At 35.5% G+C, this 16,721-nt stretch overlaps 1 protein-coding gene across 6 annotated transcripts in view; it reads left to right on the top strand.

The window, feature by feature from the left end:
• Positions 703–16,721, top strand: part of RNPC3 (RNA binding region (RNP1, RRM) containing 3) — a 32,404-nt gene continuing 16,385 nt past the window's right edge. For 5 of the 6 annotated variants that reach the window (XR_002343546.1, XR_001308495.2, XR_001308496.2 and 2 more), the window contains exons 1-8: positions 703–1,267; positions 2,942–2,989; positions 7,360–7,478; positions 8,351–8,434; positions 8,853–8,964; positions 10,053–10,121; positions 11,559–11,695; positions 13,960–14,085. Coding sequence is in view for 3 of the 6 variants with exons in the window: in XM_013997339.2 (XP_013852793.2) it covers positions 1,076–1,267; positions 2,942–2,989; positions 7,360–7,478; positions 8,351–8,434; positions 8,853–8,964; positions 10,053–10,121; positions 11,559–11,695; positions 13,960–14,085 (887 nt within the window). In the remaining 3 variants the exon portion in view is untranslated. The remainder of the gene's footprint in view (positions 1,268–2,941; positions 2,990–7,359; positions 7,479–8,350; positions 8,435–8,852; positions 8,965–10,052; positions 10,122–11,558; positions 11,696–13,959; positions 14,086–16,721) is intronic. The other variant, XM_005663631.3, reaches the window with a different exon arrangement.

Genomic DNA, 16,721 nt, shown 5'->3' with positions numbered 1-16,721 from the left:
TTTTGCTTTTACTCCATTTTTTCAGAATGCAACCAAAGAGAAATTTTCATATCTAAAATGTAATCATTACATACATATACACATACACACACACAAAGCCCTACTAAAAAAATCCTGTCCAATTGCTCTCCTGATAATCAAAACTCCAAACTAACCTACAGGGCCCCCAAGGCCTGGCTCTACACACATGACATTATGAGTGTGTTGGGAAGGAGCTTCCCCATGATTTTTAAATTCTTATCATCATTTATAGTCTGTTTGATCTATCATTTACTAGCTGTGTGACTCAAATCTCCTCGTACATTAGCGTCCTTAATTGTAAAATGGGGAGGAGTACCTACCCCTTAGAATTTTTGTGGGGACTTAAATTAGGGTATCTTTCTCTAGAGGACGCCAATTCTGTGAAATGTACCGTGCGCAGAACGAATCAGACTGCTATAAGTCTGATGATTCAAAAAAAACAAAACATGTCTCAACCTTCTGTTCCTTAAACTGAGCTCGCTTGGCTACGAGGACGACCCTAAGCCTAATAACTTGCCGTGTCTAGGCTTTACCAGCCCCGGACGGTAGGCACACCCTCAAGACCCCACCTGCCAATCATACTCAAGTTCCAGTCCGCCAGGATTGGAAACCCAATAATGCGCAGCTCGGGTCCCCGCTGGCGCCACGCCCAGACTCGCTCCTCGCTCGCACAGGCGCAGAAGTGACTTCTGCCCTTGGGGTTATTTCCTCGTTCGTCAAGGTAGCTGAAGTCCCTCCTACTTTCTTTGACAATTTTTTTAATCCTCACTCCTTCCTCCGGGGAATTTTTGTTTTTAATACCTTCAGCAGCTACCTGGAACTTGAATCATTTTACTTCCCCATCGTTGTGGAACCTCGCCCTGCAGTCTGAGAAAAGCGTCCTCGAAGTACCACAGGTCCGCGGCGTAGGTCTCGCGAGAAGACGGCAAACTCTCGCGTTTTTTCTTGTTTTCCATAATCCTTAGCGCGAAGTGGAAAAACACGCATTTCTCTCAGCTTCGGTTGATGACTGCAGGGTTCACGCCTTTACTCTGTTGCTGGTGCTCGAGCGGAAATGGCGGCCCCAGAACAGCCGATCCCGATGTCGAGAGGATGCCAGAGCTCTGCTTCGCTTTCTCCGCCGCGGGGCGACCGAACCCTTCTAGTGAGGCATCTGCCAGCCGAGCTGACCGCTGAGGAGAAAGAGGACTTGCTGAAGTATTTCGGGGCACAGTCAGTGCGCGTCCTGTCCGATAAGGGGAGGCTGGTAAGGGCGCCCGGTCCCGAGCCTCGGGGGAAGGCCTTTGGCTGGTGGCCCGGGAGAGGAAGTTCTGACAGAAAAAAGACGGAAAAGAGCGAGGAAGATGCCCGTGCGTAGTGGGGGCTAGCCAGTCCTTTTTCTTTCCTTTCGAGAAAGCTTACGTCCCAAGGCAAGTTTTAATTGGCCCGAGCCTGGGTTCTTCCCCGCGCTGCGGGAAAGGGCGAGTGAGAAGGGCAAAGCAGAAGGAGGGAAAATAAGCTCAGTTATATTCCATTATATCCGCTCATGCTGAGAATCTCAAAACTCCTTTGGATTTGGGAGTAATTCTCTTAGACTCAAGGGTACTCTGAGGAATAAGTAACAAAGCACTACTTTTTTTAAAATATTGGTTTATTTGTAAGCTAGCATTAAAACTTTCATCAAAATAGAAGAGAAAATAGGGTAAATTAGGAGAAACCTTGTTACAGGGTTTCGACTAGATTTTTGACGAAGATGTTCCTCATAAAGTTTCCGACGGACTCCTTTAGAAAACGATATTTTAAGACTATTAAAAGTTCTAACACAGGAGTATACACAGTTGCTTTATTTTCTTTTACACTTAAAGATGTTTCCGGTGGATTTCTCGCCATGAAAATAATAACGGTGATGTTATGTTTCCGAAAGATGGCCTGTGAATGGGGCAAAACATCAGTGGTTAACTCTCCCCAGGTGATTCTAATATGCAGCCAGGGTTGAGAATTACTGAATTGGAAGAAGAACCAGTTTTGCACAGTGTCATGTATACCAGCAAATATAAATATTCTGTGTGATTCAGTTTAAATACACTTAATTGGGTTATCTTGAATAGAGTAGACAAAATTAGGTATGCGGTATATAATCAATAAACTTGTAAAGTCTTGATTAACATTTACAGAAACTCAGCATAATGATTCATTTACTTTGTACTTATTTTCCTCTTATAGTTTAAAAATACCTAAATATAGTTTATATTTAAAAGTAGACTTCTCCCATTGAACCTTCATTTTAAGGAAAACTCACAAAAGGAACATTTGCTTCAGAAATAATTTTCTGTTGGTGAGCATTTTTAAATTGCATTTGGCTATATAGAGAAATGTTTAGAGCTTTAGATGTTTTATAAATGGAAGCTATTTTATATTTTTGGATGGTTTAAGAGTGGTATAGTAGTTTTTTAACTTATGGACTGTTGAACTATTTGAAAGCCTATGTCAAATGTGCTGTATGTCCACACTTTTATATGGAAAAAAGTTATAAGGCTTTCATCTCAAAGATGTCCATCCAAAACTAATTCAAAAGCATTGTACTGAAATTAGTAGTTAAATGGTGTCCCATCCTTTTCTGTAATTTTATTAATGTGTGGAATCACTGTCAACTGGTGTATCAGACTTCCTTAAGAAAAACTGAAATTATGTATGTACATATATGTAGTCTTTTTAGGGCCACACCTGTAGCATGTGGAGGTTCCCAGGCTAGGGGTCTAATCGGAGCTGTTGCTGCAGGCCTACGCCAGAGCCACAGCAACACCAGATCCTTAACCCACTGAGCAAGGCCAGGGATCGAATGTGCAACTTCATGGTTCCTAGTCAGATTTGTTTCTGCTGAGCCACAACAGGAACTCCTGAAATTATATTTGAAATAATTTGTACCTTAAATCTTTTTCAGAAACATACCGCTTTTGCCACTTTCCCTAATGAAAAAGCAGCTATAAAGGTATGGCTTTTTCTTCTCTATTAAAATTTTCTACAATTTTTCTCTTATCTAATCTTAGTTCAAAAATGAAACACAGTGTTAAAATGTAGTTTTTAAAAGCAAAAGCTTTTGTTTTTCCAAAGTTTGCCTCAAAGTCTACACTTGGTTTGTTAGTTGTTTTTGTCCAATGTTTAGGTATTTGGACATATGACTAGTAGATTAACTGGAATTTGAATTAAAACTGAATTGTAATCTCATGTAATTATAAGTAAGTTCTTAAAGGATGCAAATATTGATAATTATCTGTGTAACTGTGGCAAGGCAAGGTGTTTTAAATATTGAAGGGAATGTCTACATACACATATATATGAAGCATTTATGTATGTATAAAAATCTAGGGAATCATTCATAAAGGAGGTAGCCTTTAAGATAGACCTTTAATGATTAGTTGAATTTTGAAAACAAACAGAGCAGAGCCTTTCAGGTTTGAAGAATACTAAATAAACTGAGGTGCATGGAAAGTTCTTAGTGAAGCAAAAACTAAGGGTTGAGTGGAAATAGGGCTTGGAAGATAGGTTGAGTAAATTTGGGTGGAAGTGAGAGCAGGACTGAATTTTATTCAGTAGTTATTCCTAAGGCATTTGATACATTTGAGCTGGCCAATAATTGTAATCAGGTCTGTGAAAGTTATCTGGTAGAGATCATGTAATGGATTGGATGTGGGAAAAGATTAGAGGTAGAACGACCAAAAGCAAAATCAAGACTAGAAATGTTCAAATGGCCAAGGCAAGAGAAACGATCTGAATAGGGCAGTAAGAAGACAAAGGAAGCTATACATGTGGTAGAGATTGTGCTTGTCTGTCTTGTGATCCCTTTAGATGTTCAGTCGTTGAAAGAGAGGGAATACTTGGATAATTTTGGCCTGAGTTACTGGGTTATTACATGAGGTGAAAGGGACAGAATTCAGAGAAGGCAAAAGTAGGTAATGAATTGTCATGTCATCTCTTAACTTTGTGGATTCGCTAGGCTACTTCCATGGAAATGTAAAAAAAAATTAAAAATAAACATCAAGTGTTGAGGCAAGCTTAAAAAGAGTTTCTTCATGAATATGATTGCCCAGGGAAGAAGAGCCAGCAGAGACAACTGGTGAGAGACATTAAAAAGGAAGTAGAACGAGGAAATAAATTCTCATGGGTGCAAAGAGAAGCAAGATCCTGTGATGACATAAAATGTAGAATGAGCACAGTACTTTTTATTGTGAAACAATAAAAGTGACCCAAAGTTTCATCAGTAAGGGGAAGGAACACTTTATATTGTAGTATATCCATACATTGGACTACAACTATCAGAGAATAAGTCAAAAGAATATGTGTTAATAAGGAGTATAGCCTAGATAGAGTGCATGAATAAAGTTACAAAACATTATTATGTAACCCTGGAGTTTTGGGACATGAAAACTGTGTATATTAGTTTATGCATAGCACAGTATGTGGTGGAGCTATACACCAAATTGAATTATAAATGTTTTTCCTCTGAGGATGGGATTAACAGAAGACTCGTATTTAATGTATTTTTTTAGGTACAGGAAATTTTTTTTTTCAGTAAAGACTTTTTGAAATATAGCATAGTTATAGTTAACAGAAAACCATGTTGTTTTAGCATTGAGATTAACTTGTAGGAGAGGACATGGGACCAGTCATTGTCTTCAAAAATAAAAGGCCATGATTTTGAAAAGAAAAGAATGTGACATCCATTTGGAGAAGAAGAAAGGTGAAGCAATTCAACTCTGTTTCAGATAACCTCCACTGATACTGAAGAGGGTCTAGAGTTGATGTAGGGACTTGAAAATTATTGAAACATTTAAAAACTTGCTTTGTATAATGGAGTCAAATAAGGATGCATAAAAGTGGCAGAATAAAATTGTAGTGTCATTTAAGGCCTAAAATTCAATTTGTTTAAAAAATATTAAGTGCCTGCTGTGTGCTAGATCCTGCTGTTGATCTTGGGATATATTAGTGAATAAGACAATGATTTATGCCCTTATCGAAGCTTACATTCTCAAAAGCAGAGATAGACCATAAATAATAAACTTAATAAGTTGTTTAATATTTTAGAAAATGGCAAATGCTATGGAAAAAAGAAAAATAACAGTAGCACCAGGAGTGCTGAGTTGGGAGAGTTAAGCTATAGTTAAGGTAGTTAGGGTCATACTTTGAAGGAGTTGAAGGAAATTAGCTAAGGGAATAGCTGGGAGAAGTGCATTCCAGTAAGATTCGGAATAACTCGAATGAAGGCTCTGTGGGAGCATGCCTGTCATGTTCAAAGAAGCCAGTGTGTCTAAAGCAGAAAAAATGGGAGCGGTAATTGGGTTCAAGGTCAGAGAAGAAAGAGTAAGAAGTGTAGGTGTTGTAAGGGCCCTAGACTGTACTCTGAGTAAAATTGGGAGCCACTGGAGTATTTATTGTAAGTGTAGGTATTGTAAGGTATTTAAATTTAAAAGTATCACTTTGTGTTGAGAACAGATGCAAGGCAGGGAATAGTGGAAACGGGGAAATCTGTTTTGTACTGGTAATTCAGTCAAGAGATAAGGGTTTGGATTATGACAGTCATAGTGGAGATGCTAAGAAGTAGTTAGATTCTGGATATATTTTGAAGGTGGAAGGAAACAATTTCTTGTTGGCTTGGGTATGCAGTGTGGGAAAGAAGTGTTAAGGATGATTCCAAGATTTTTGATGTAAGTAAGTGAGGGAAGGTAGTTCCCATCAACTGAAATGGGGAAGGTTTCAAATAGAGACCCTTTGAGGGGGAGTGGGGAAAGAAGTGACTCTGTTTCTGAAGTGTTGATTTTATTTTTTTTCTTTTTTCTTTTTTAATTTTTTTTGGTTTGTTTTTTTGTCTTTTTAGGGCTGCACTGGTGGCATATGGAGATTCCCAAGCTAGAGGTCAAATTGGAGCTGTAGCTGCCGGACTACGACACAGCCACAGCAACAACCTACACCACAGCTCATGGCAGTGCCAGATCTTTAACCCATTGAGAGAGGCCAGGGATTGAACCTTTGTCCTCATGGATGATGGTCTGATTCGTTTCCACTGAGCCATGACGGGAACTCCCTGAAGTGCTGTTTTTAAAATGTTTGTTAGACACACTTCAGGGGAGCCATCCTGGACTTAAGGGGAGAAGTTTGGGCTGAAGTTATAAATTGGTAAATCATCAGCACCAGCATTCAAGATGCTGGATTAGAGAGAGAGGATCAGTAATAGACCTTTGGAGTAAGTATGTCAACTGTAAGAGTTAAAGATGACATAGGCAAAGTGATTGAGGAGTAGAAACCAATGAGCTAGAAAGAAAACTGTAGAAAACTATAGTGTCTATATCTCAAGTGAAGAACGTGTATTAATGAGGAAGTGATTGTGTTAAATGCAATGAAATGAAGACTGAGAGTTGATCATTGGTGCGGCAATACAGAATTTGTGCAAGCAGTGTCAGTGAACTGATTAAGGCATAAGCCTGATTGGAGTAAGTTAGAGAATGGATGGGAGGCAAGGAGTTTTACATAGAGGGGTTGATAACTCTTAAGGAGTTTTACTGCAAGAGTAATTTAAAGGGAGTGGGACTAATTAGTGGGATTCTAGATGAAAAAAATACTTTTAGGGTGGGGAAAATAAGTGTGTTTGTATACTGATGTGGATAATCCAATAAAGGACAGAACATAAGCAGTATAATCAAGAACACCCCATGTACAGGTCCAGAGAGTAGAAGAGAGGCTAGGATTTAGTATACATACCAAAACAACTAGGTTTAAATACAAATATAGATAGTTAATATGTGATAACAGATGGAAGGTAGAATATGTGGCTGCAAATGTTGGTGGATGAGGTGTTAGGATAGGAAAGTTCTCATCTGTTTGCTTCACTTTTCTCAAAGTAGGAAGCAGTATCCTAGGCTAAAAGAATGGAATAGGACTATTGTGAAGTTGAGGAGGGAAGGAAAAGTAGAAACTTTTTCCGTAGAGATTGGTAGAAAATAAATGAACTAAGAATATAATGTATAACTGCATGGCTTCAGTAAGAATCACCCTCAAGTTTGTGGTTGTGATTATGAATTTAACGCAAGACCAACCCAATTCATTGTTTGTTTTTCTAACCATTTTTAGCTGCCTGAGTGTAGGCATTGTTTGATTGAACCAGATCTTAGTTTTGTTAAGTGATAGGAAGCAATCCCTTAACAGATAATGAAAGCTTGGCAGCCTGAGATTAGAAATGAATAAGAAATAACAAAGGGAATGTTAACAGCAATAACAAAAAGCATGTATTAATTGTTTTGTATGTAGTCTCTAACAAATAATTTTTGGAATAGTTATCAATTTTTTTTTTATTTTTTCCAACTAAAGGCATTGACAAGACTCCATCAGCTGAAACTTTTAGGTCATACTCTAGTTGTTGAATTTGCGAAAGAGCAAGATCAAGTTCATTCACCATGTCCCTCTTCAAGCACTGAAAAAAAGAAAAGGTATGTAGATGGTTAGATTTTCCTAACATTTTAAAGTATTTTTTTTCAATCATTTTTATTGGTCTTAGATTGTTTTCAGACTAGCAAGTAAATAATTTAGAAAAATAAATGATTATATATCTCTGCTGAGTCTAGGACATTAAAGCAATGTATTTGTTTGCTCCTAATTGTGCATTAGGAATCTGTTTTGATTTTATGTTAGGAATTAATCAATGTAAAGTTGGAAGAGAGTAGGCTAAAAGTATTTAGCTCTAAGTGGAAGGATGGTAACTAGTATAAAGTCTTTCTTTTAGAGATAGCAAGGTGTCATGAATAGGCATGGGCTGGTATTTGGTTCCTAGCTGAAATTTTTTGTAGTTACGTATCCTTTATAAAATTGCTTTACACCAGTGGTTCTCAAAGTATAATCCCTGCTCCAGCTGCATCATCTAGGATCCTGACTGAGATATAGATTCTTGGGCCTTAATTTAGTCCTACTGAGTCAGAAATTTGGAGTGTTGAGGGTGGGAGGAGGATGAGACTCCAGCAGTCTGAGTTTTAATAAACCCTCATGAATGCATATTAAACAAATCTGTGTGACACAATTTTATATACCATGTGAAAACTTCAATTTTTTTCTTTGTTCAGTGAAATTTATCATAACATCTTCATAGGGTTGCTGTGAAAAATAAGTGAAAATGTGATGTGCCTTATATAATATCTGGAGTAGATATTCTTCTTAATTGGTGTTTGCTTAAGAAATAGTTGAAAGTTTTACGTATTATGGAAATGGAACTGTTTTAATAATGCCATGTTTGAAAAGATGTCTTTTTGTATGTAATTTTTCACTCTATTTCTAAAAATAAGGTCAACTTTGATTCTGTATTTCTTAGGTCTGATGATCCTGTGGAAGATGATAAAGAAAAGAAAGAACTTGATTGTTTAACCATAGAAAATGGAATTGCACCAAACCATGGGTCAGCACTTTTTGTTTTTATTTCATTGTTCTTTTGGTCTTCTTCTGGATAAGTGGGTGGGTAGTGTGGGTTGGAGGTGGGGGGGGCGTGTGTATTGCAAAGAAGATAATTTTTAAAGGCTATTTTATTACATATGAATGTTAACGTGTTAAACATTTTGAGTTATAAGAGTTTGTCACTGAATTTGGTCCCATTAAAATGTTCAGTTATAAGCTCTGATAAGAAATGCCATATTTTTCTATAATGCTATCAGAAGGCAAGTTTCTTTTTAAATATACTCATTTGGATCTATTAGGGAAAAAATACTCTTAGATTTATCATGTCATTTGAGTAATTTGCATGTTAATGTTTTTCCTAAGTGAGTTATTGATATGAAACTTTTTAAACCAAATAAGCATTTTAAATATATATTTTTTAGGCTGACTTTTCCACTGAATTCATGCCTCAAGTATATGTACCCACCACCTTCGAGCACAATCCTAGCAAACATAGTAAATGCTTTGGCGAGTGTGCCTAAGTTCTATGTACAGGTAAGTCTTCTAAACATTCTCTCAGAGTTAATACCAGGATAACTTGATAGGTCATTTTTCATCCTAATTCTCATACTTTTTTTTATAGTAGTATTAATTAGACTCATTCCTATAGGCAATGATATTTCAGTATTTTAAAAGTGTCTTAGTTCAGGCTGCTGTAACTGCCATAGACTAGGTGACTTTTAAACAATAGAAATTTTATTTCTCATAGTCTAGAGATTAAGTGGAGATCGTTTCAGTGTGCCAGCATGGTTAGGTTCCATTGAAGGTCCCTTTCTGGGTTGCAGATAGCTATTTCCTCTTTTATCCTCACATAGCTGAAAGAGGGTGAGGAAGTTCTCTGCTACGCTTTTTATAAGGGACACTAATCCCATTCATGAGGGTTCTACTCTTTTGACCTAATCACTTCCCAAAGGCCTCACCTCCTCAAACCATCACATTGAGGGTTAGGATTCAACATAACGAATTTTGGAGAGGGACACACACACTCAGTCCATTGCAAAAGCTAATGAAATAATTATTGCATTCAACTAAAGGCTTTGTATAAACTACAGCATGAACGTACTAATATGGTTGGTATTAATAATACTATAAATATAAGCTAATTTGGAAAATATAATTTATGGTAATTCTTTTTTACTTTTCTCTCTTAAAGGAAAAGGTATAGTGGACCCCTCAGCAAATTCTTGAAACTATTGACAAGAAAAGATACTTCTTTGAAGTACATCGTATAGATGATGATGATTATTTATTGTACTCTCTATTTCATAATTTCACAATAATTAGGGAAAAAACATAGCATTTCAGGTTTTTACATTGGAAGAACATGACTTTTTATTAATGAGAATAATAGCATTTATAGAATTTACAGTCATTTTAGGAAGGCCAATCTTCTGTAATGTACCAGTGCCAGAGATGCACTGGTTTAGTTGTATCCTGGGATTATAACGGCAAGAGATAGGCCTTCCTTTGCACTAAATTAATCAATAGTATTATTGCAAAGTTTGTAAGTACATAAAATATCAGCTGTGAATTGAATCATCGTTTTTCTATTTGATTTTAAATGCTTTACCACTTTATTTAAGGTGCTTCATCTTATGAATAAAATGAATTTGCCCACGCCTTTTGGACCAATTACTGCACGACCTCCAATGGTAAGAAATTGGAAATTCTTAGAAATTTAAAATCCTTAGAATTTTCAAGATTCAAAATTTTTTTTTCTGAGGTGAGATTATTGAGGCTAAATTTTTACAAGTGTTATGCCAGTGACCTCTAATGTGTATTGAAAATAAAGAACACATATAAAGTTAACATAGTAATAGTCAAGTGGAGAACTGAAAGTGGGAGAAAGCTAGAACATTAAAGAAATGCTTTTGGTAATAGAGGCCATCATTTCTGCCAGCGTTGTTCGGTTCTTTCACCTAGAACATCATGTTATTCTATAAGATAGTTACATTTAAGAACCTGAATTTCCGGAGTTCCCATTGTGGCTCAGTGGTTAACAAATCCAAGTAGGAATCATGAAGTTGCAGGTTTGACCCCTGGCCTTGCTCAGTGGGTTAAGGATCCGGTGTTGCCGTGAGCTGTGGTGTAGGTTGCAGATGCAGCTCGGATCCCACATTACTGTGGCTCTGGCGTAGGCCGGTGGCTACAGCTCTGATTAGACCCCTAGCCTGGGAACCTCCATATGCTGCAGGAGTGGCCTAGAAAAGTCAAAAAAAAAAAAAAAAAAAAAAAAGAAAGAAACTGAATTTCCTAAAATTTCCATTGTTTTGATTTTATTGTTAATATTCTGCATTAGCAGAAGATAAGAAACGTTGATAATTTTTAAATTAGAATTTACTATGCAAATCTGTCAGTAATTTAGATGGTAGGCTATGTTTGCTCTTGAGTAATTTTAGTTATTGTTTTGCTTAATACTCTTAGTATTTTCTTTAGATAACAGCAGTGAGAAATTATTATGAGGGCTAACATTTAAATAGAAAACTTGCTTCTGTTGTGTATTGGCTGCTTTTCTAATGTGTATACTATTAGCTTCATAATTTTTCTTTGTAACCACAACACCTCAATGCCTGGCACATTGTAAGGGTGTTATATTAGATGTAATATGCTAGCTGTAGTTAACAAATAAAACTCAAGTCTTAGTCACATAAGTTACATTTTACTCATGTCAAATCAATTTGGAAAGCAGGGCAAAATGATGTTTTCCTCCACTGAGTTATTCAGAGGACATAAGTTTTATTCACTGTGTGCAATCCCAGGTTGGTGAGGATTTACCATTGAGCCTTGGGATCAAGGAAAAAGAGAAGATGTGTGGGAGTTTTCTTTTGTGAACATTGCATTGGCTAAAACTTGGGTAAAATCTAATTGCAAGGGAGGTTTGGCAATTTAGTCCATTTAGTTGCAAAGGAATAAGAAACAGGTTTTGTCCATAGCTAGCAGTCTGCCAAGACATGTTCCATCATATGTGTTGAATATATAAAAGAAAATCATGAGGTAGATGTGAAAATCATGTATCTGAATGAAAATGGTTTTTTATTCTATGAACACTATAGATTGACACAGTATTTTTGCTTTTTTCTTTTAATTAGTATGAAGACTATATGCCATTACATGCACCTCTTCCACCCGCATCTCCTCAGCCACCAGAGGAACCCCCTTTGCCAGATGAGGAATTATCTAGTAAAGAATCAGAATATGAAAGCAGTGATGATGAAGACCGTCAAAGGTTTGTAATGTCAAATAATACTTGTTTAGATTCTAAGAAACATAAAATATGGGAAAAAGATTCTCTTGGTCTTCTTATTTTGCATATAGCTCTTCACAATTTGGGGTCCTTAGTTTGTCCATCCCCTCGAGGCATACATAATAGCTATAGATTAAAACCTGAGACTAGATACAAGACCTAAAGGAAACTTTTTCTATTCTGAGTAATTTTCTGGATTGATGATTATGGTATATGATTGATCCTTATTATTAATTCTGTATATTCAAATTTGCCTACTTGTTACAATTTATGTGTAACCTCAAAATCAATAATTACTGTGCTGTTTTGGTCTTCTGCATGTGCAGAATCGTGTAAAATTTTAGTTGATTGGCAATGCTTATTCCTAGATGAAGTAGAACAAGGTGAAATTCTGTCTTGTTTCAACTCATACTGTAACCAAGTGCCTTTTTCACTGTCTATTTGGTACCATGTTTTTTACAAAGAGAAGTAAATTGTTAGTAGTGTTCAGGTATATAATACACAGCATAGCCTAGAACAGGAATTGCTAAACGTTTTCTGTATAGGGCCAAAGAATTCTGTTATAGTGGGACAACAGCCATAGATGACAACTTAATGAGTGTTTCCATCTTTCAACACAACTTTGAATTAAAAAAAAAAAAAAAACCTACAGCTGGTCCTTTGGCTGTAATTTGTCAACCTCTACCCTAAAAGACTTGTGTTGGCAAATGATGGGAGTTTTAGGCATATAATGCACAGAAATAGCCAGATAGAGGAATGGTTGACATGAGTCAAAGCAAAGCAGAGAATCCAGGCAACATATACAAGTAATCAGCAGCAACATGGCTGTTATTGAGTCATCATCTACTTAAATAGTGGTTCCATATGTATTCTCTTTCTAAGGAAAGAATTGAAATCAAAGCATAGGTAGGGCTGAAACTACAGCAGTGGGAGTGAATATCTGTTTTGAATAGAGACATTTAGGAAGACTGACAGTTCTTGATAGACAACTTCTTAACTTGTTGCTAAACAAAGAAGAGTGTAGAATATTGTAATGAGTTAAATACTTAACCTCTTTAAATTGCATTTTCTTATAATGATGATAATAAATACATAGACTAGCCAAAACTTTTGTTGTTTTTTGTTTTATTTAGGTTTCCGTTTAGGGATGCAGTGTGGAATTCTACAATTAATTGATCTTGAGTCATAAGAACAAAGCCGTTTCATGAACCAGTCTCTGGTTTCATACTTCTCTGTTGTCTTCCAGAAATAGTATAAAACATTGCTACTATTTATTTATTCAGAAAATATTTATTGATTGCTTACCTAACTGTGCCTTGCCCTGTTGTAAAGGCTTAATGTACTTTAGATGAGCAGTTTGTGAATATAACATGTTTTGTATGACTGGATTTATAAAAATATTGGTAAACCATGGTTGTTAAGAGGTTTTAAAAATTTATAGCTTACGTTTTAATTTTTCCTCAAGGAAAAAGGTTTGCAGCCTATTTTAACTACCCTCTCCTCCTTCACTGCATTTTATCATGTTTATTTTGCTTTCAAATTTCACAAATTTAACCGGGAGAAGTAGAGCAGTGATTAGTGGTTTTTGAACTTCTGCTCTTTGGAAGCACTGTATCCTATCCTATGGAAGATAGAAGAAAGCCTAGACAAGATCTATTCTAAATATTATTCATGATCAAAATGAAATAAGCCATGTACAAGGTATCAGTTGTCACACATTGATTGATTAAGCTGCTTTAAAGTATAGTGTTTGAAAACTCTGTTCCCAAGTTATTTGTATGAATGATGCTATCCAAAAATTATGCACAGTATATTTTTTAAAGTACTGAAGTTCAGGGCTCTCTTTAATAATTAGAATATGAATCAAAATAATTTTCTCTCTAAGCTTATTCAAGAAAAGAACAGTAAAGTTACACAGATTATATTTAGTGTATCCTGTTCCACTTTTTGTCATCAATGTTTAGTCATTTATTGGGGCAACTAATAATTTTATTATAATGTATTTAAAAATTGACAAATTGCAATGTAGTGAATTCCCAGTTTCTTCAAACTAAGAAGGGAGATTTATAACTCGCATTTTTGTCAAATTGATTGTATCTTAATTAATGACTTAGAAATTATACTTGTTATATAAATTATTTTATAATTTAAGCCCAAATAGAAATTTAAGCTTAATAGAAACAGTAATGAATAGCTTATGTTTCTACATAACAGAATAGTTTTTACTTTCCCTTCCTCCAATGTAGAATGACTAAACTAATGGAACTAGCAAATCTTCAGCCCAAAAGACCAAAAACAATAAAGCAGCGCCATGCGAGAAAAAAGAGAAAAATAAAGGATATGTTGAATACACCATCATTTGCTTCACACAGGTAATTTTGTTTTGGGTTATAAAATAAGGTTTCTGTATGTACTTTGTCTACCTGCTTAACTCACATCATTCCTCAGTCTGGCTTTTATTTCATTTACCAGTGACTTCCTATTTGCCAAATTCACAAGTATTCATAATTCAGTCCAAGTTGATATTGCCAGCATTTGATACTATTAGCTACCCTGGGCTTTGAAATTGTCCACCATTAATTTTATATTTTCTTTTTTTTGTTTGTTTGTTTCTCAGCTTACTGCCTCTCTTCCATTCTCTTTTTATTTTCTTTCTTTTGTGCTTTTCACTCACTCACTCCCTTGCTTTTTATTTCTTTTAAAGATTTGGTCCCATATATCCCCATCTTCTGTTCATAGTTTTAAATTTATTGTTAATCTCATTAATTTTTATCATTCACCTATTGCAGCTAATAGATTCCAAATCTCCCTCTCTAGATTTAACCCCCTGAGATCTGAAGTCTTCATTTCCAGCTTCCAGGTGGCATACTCAGAGTGTCTTGTAGGCACTTAAGATATTATCCAAAACAAAAGTCATTTATTTTCCTTTCATTATCTCTCTTCATGTGCTTTCACGGTTTTGATAATGCTATCACCAATGTGCTTGTATGAAATTTTGTTAGTTTTTCCTAAATCTACTACTTGATGTTAAACATTTTTTTTACTTCAAAGTACCACACCATGTCAAAGTTCACATGACTTAGCAAACAGGACCCACCTTTAAATATTTATTGAATGTATGACAAGTTGCCTGTTAAATATCGTTTAGTTTGGAGCATACTTCCAAAGCTTAATGCCATCTTTTCGAAAAGTGAGTTAATAGTGTTATGAGAAAATTAGCCATATGCAGGTACAACTATTGCATTAGCAATTAAAATAAACGACATAGAAAAAGATATAACTAAGAATGAAAGGTTGCAAGAAAGGAGAGGTCACAGTCAGTTAAGAAACCTGGAAAGACTTTAAGAGGGAGGAGTCACTTGAACTGGCTTGAAAAATGAGAGAAGGGAAGAGACACCTAGTGTGAATGGTAAAGTGAATGTTTCTAGACGTAGGAAAATTTGTTGCGTAGGAATAGAAATGATGAAAGGGAAAGCTAAAGGGATGTGAAGATACCTGTCTTAAATGTTAGATTATGGTGTTTGAATATATTGAAGGAGCCGTTATAATATGATTGCCATTTTTAAAAAATAAAGAATTTGTTTCAGACTTTGTTATAATAAATTCTGCAGTAAATATGCAGATTTGGGCTGATGTTCAGGGTTATCGGTATGAAATAGGTTTATTAGATACAAGTTAACTTCCCACTGTCTTATCTTTTTTTTTTTTTTGGCTGCACCTGCAGCATATGGAAGTTCCTGGGTTGGGATGGAATCCAAGCTGCAGCTGCAACCTGTACCACAGCTGTGGCAACCCACTGTTCTGAGCCAGGTATCAAACCCGTGCCACTGCAGAGACAAGGCCAGATCTTCAACCCTCTACACCACAGCAGGAACTCCCCACTATGTTTTAAACCTTTAGTTTATAGTAGAGAAATTGCCAAAGAAATAGTATTCATTGATGTGTATTTTGTTTGAAATATATTGTCCTTTCTTTCCTTTTTGACTGATTACTTGACATTTTGCATTAACATAATTTTTTTTGAAATTGTGGCAGAAATTTTACTTGCCTGTCTGCCATGGAATTCTTTTTATTTTATTCATATCTTGATCAGTGAAAATTGCCATTATTTGTGATTTTAATTTTATTCCACTTTTCTACAATGTAAATTTAATTTGAGCTTATAACTATAAGTGGAGAAAGGAGTTTTTTTAAATGATCTTTTTACATTTTTTAAAGGAATGAGTCTTTAATCTTTGGGTTTTTTACATTATTATTTCATGTTAAGTCTAATATGTGTATTTCCCACCTGTGTGTGTCTTGATATCACAGTCCCATACTTTTAATCTCAATAGCAGCACTGAACAATTAAAAATTAATACAATTGACCCTTAACACAGATTTGAACTGTGTGGGCACTTACACAGAGATTTTTTTCAGTAAGTTCTATAGTGCTACATGATCTGAGGTTGTTTGAATCCCTGAATATAGAACTGTGAATACAGAGGAACCATGGATCTGGAGAGCTGACTACAAAGTTATATAGAGATTTTTGACTACTTCATTGTGGGATCCCTAGCAACTGTCATGTGAACCAAATTAAATTTTCCATTAACCACATTAAAAGATAAAAGTTTAATAATATATTTTAAATAATTATATCTGAAGTATTATTACAGCATATAATTAATATAAAAAGTTATTGAGATATTTTCCATTTCTTTTTTCACACAAACTTGTTAAACTCTGGTGTATATTTTTTACTTAGAGCATAACTACAGCAACATTTCAAGTCCTCTTTAGCCACATGTGACTTGTGGCTGGCCACTTTATAGCATAGCTATCCAATATATAGAATCTAGCATACAGTGCATAAAAGCTTTTATTAAACATAGAATGAACTTTTTTTATAATGGGTAAATATCCTGAAGTTTGGAACCAATAGCCCTAAAATCCTGTTTCTATCATTTACTGAGTGACTTTATGCAATGTCTTAACATCTGTTAACCTCAAACTCCTATATATCTAA

This window comes from Sus scrofa, chromosome 4 (genome assembly GCF_000003025.6).
Source record: "Sus scrofa isolate TJ Tabasco breed Duroc chromosome 4, Sscrofa11.1, whole genome shotgun sequence".
Taxonomy (NCBI): domain Eukaryota; kingdom Metazoa; phylum Chordata; class Mammalia; order Artiodactyla; family Suidae; genus Sus; species Sus scrofa.
This window is presented reverse-complemented; position numbering and strand designations above follow the sequence as displayed.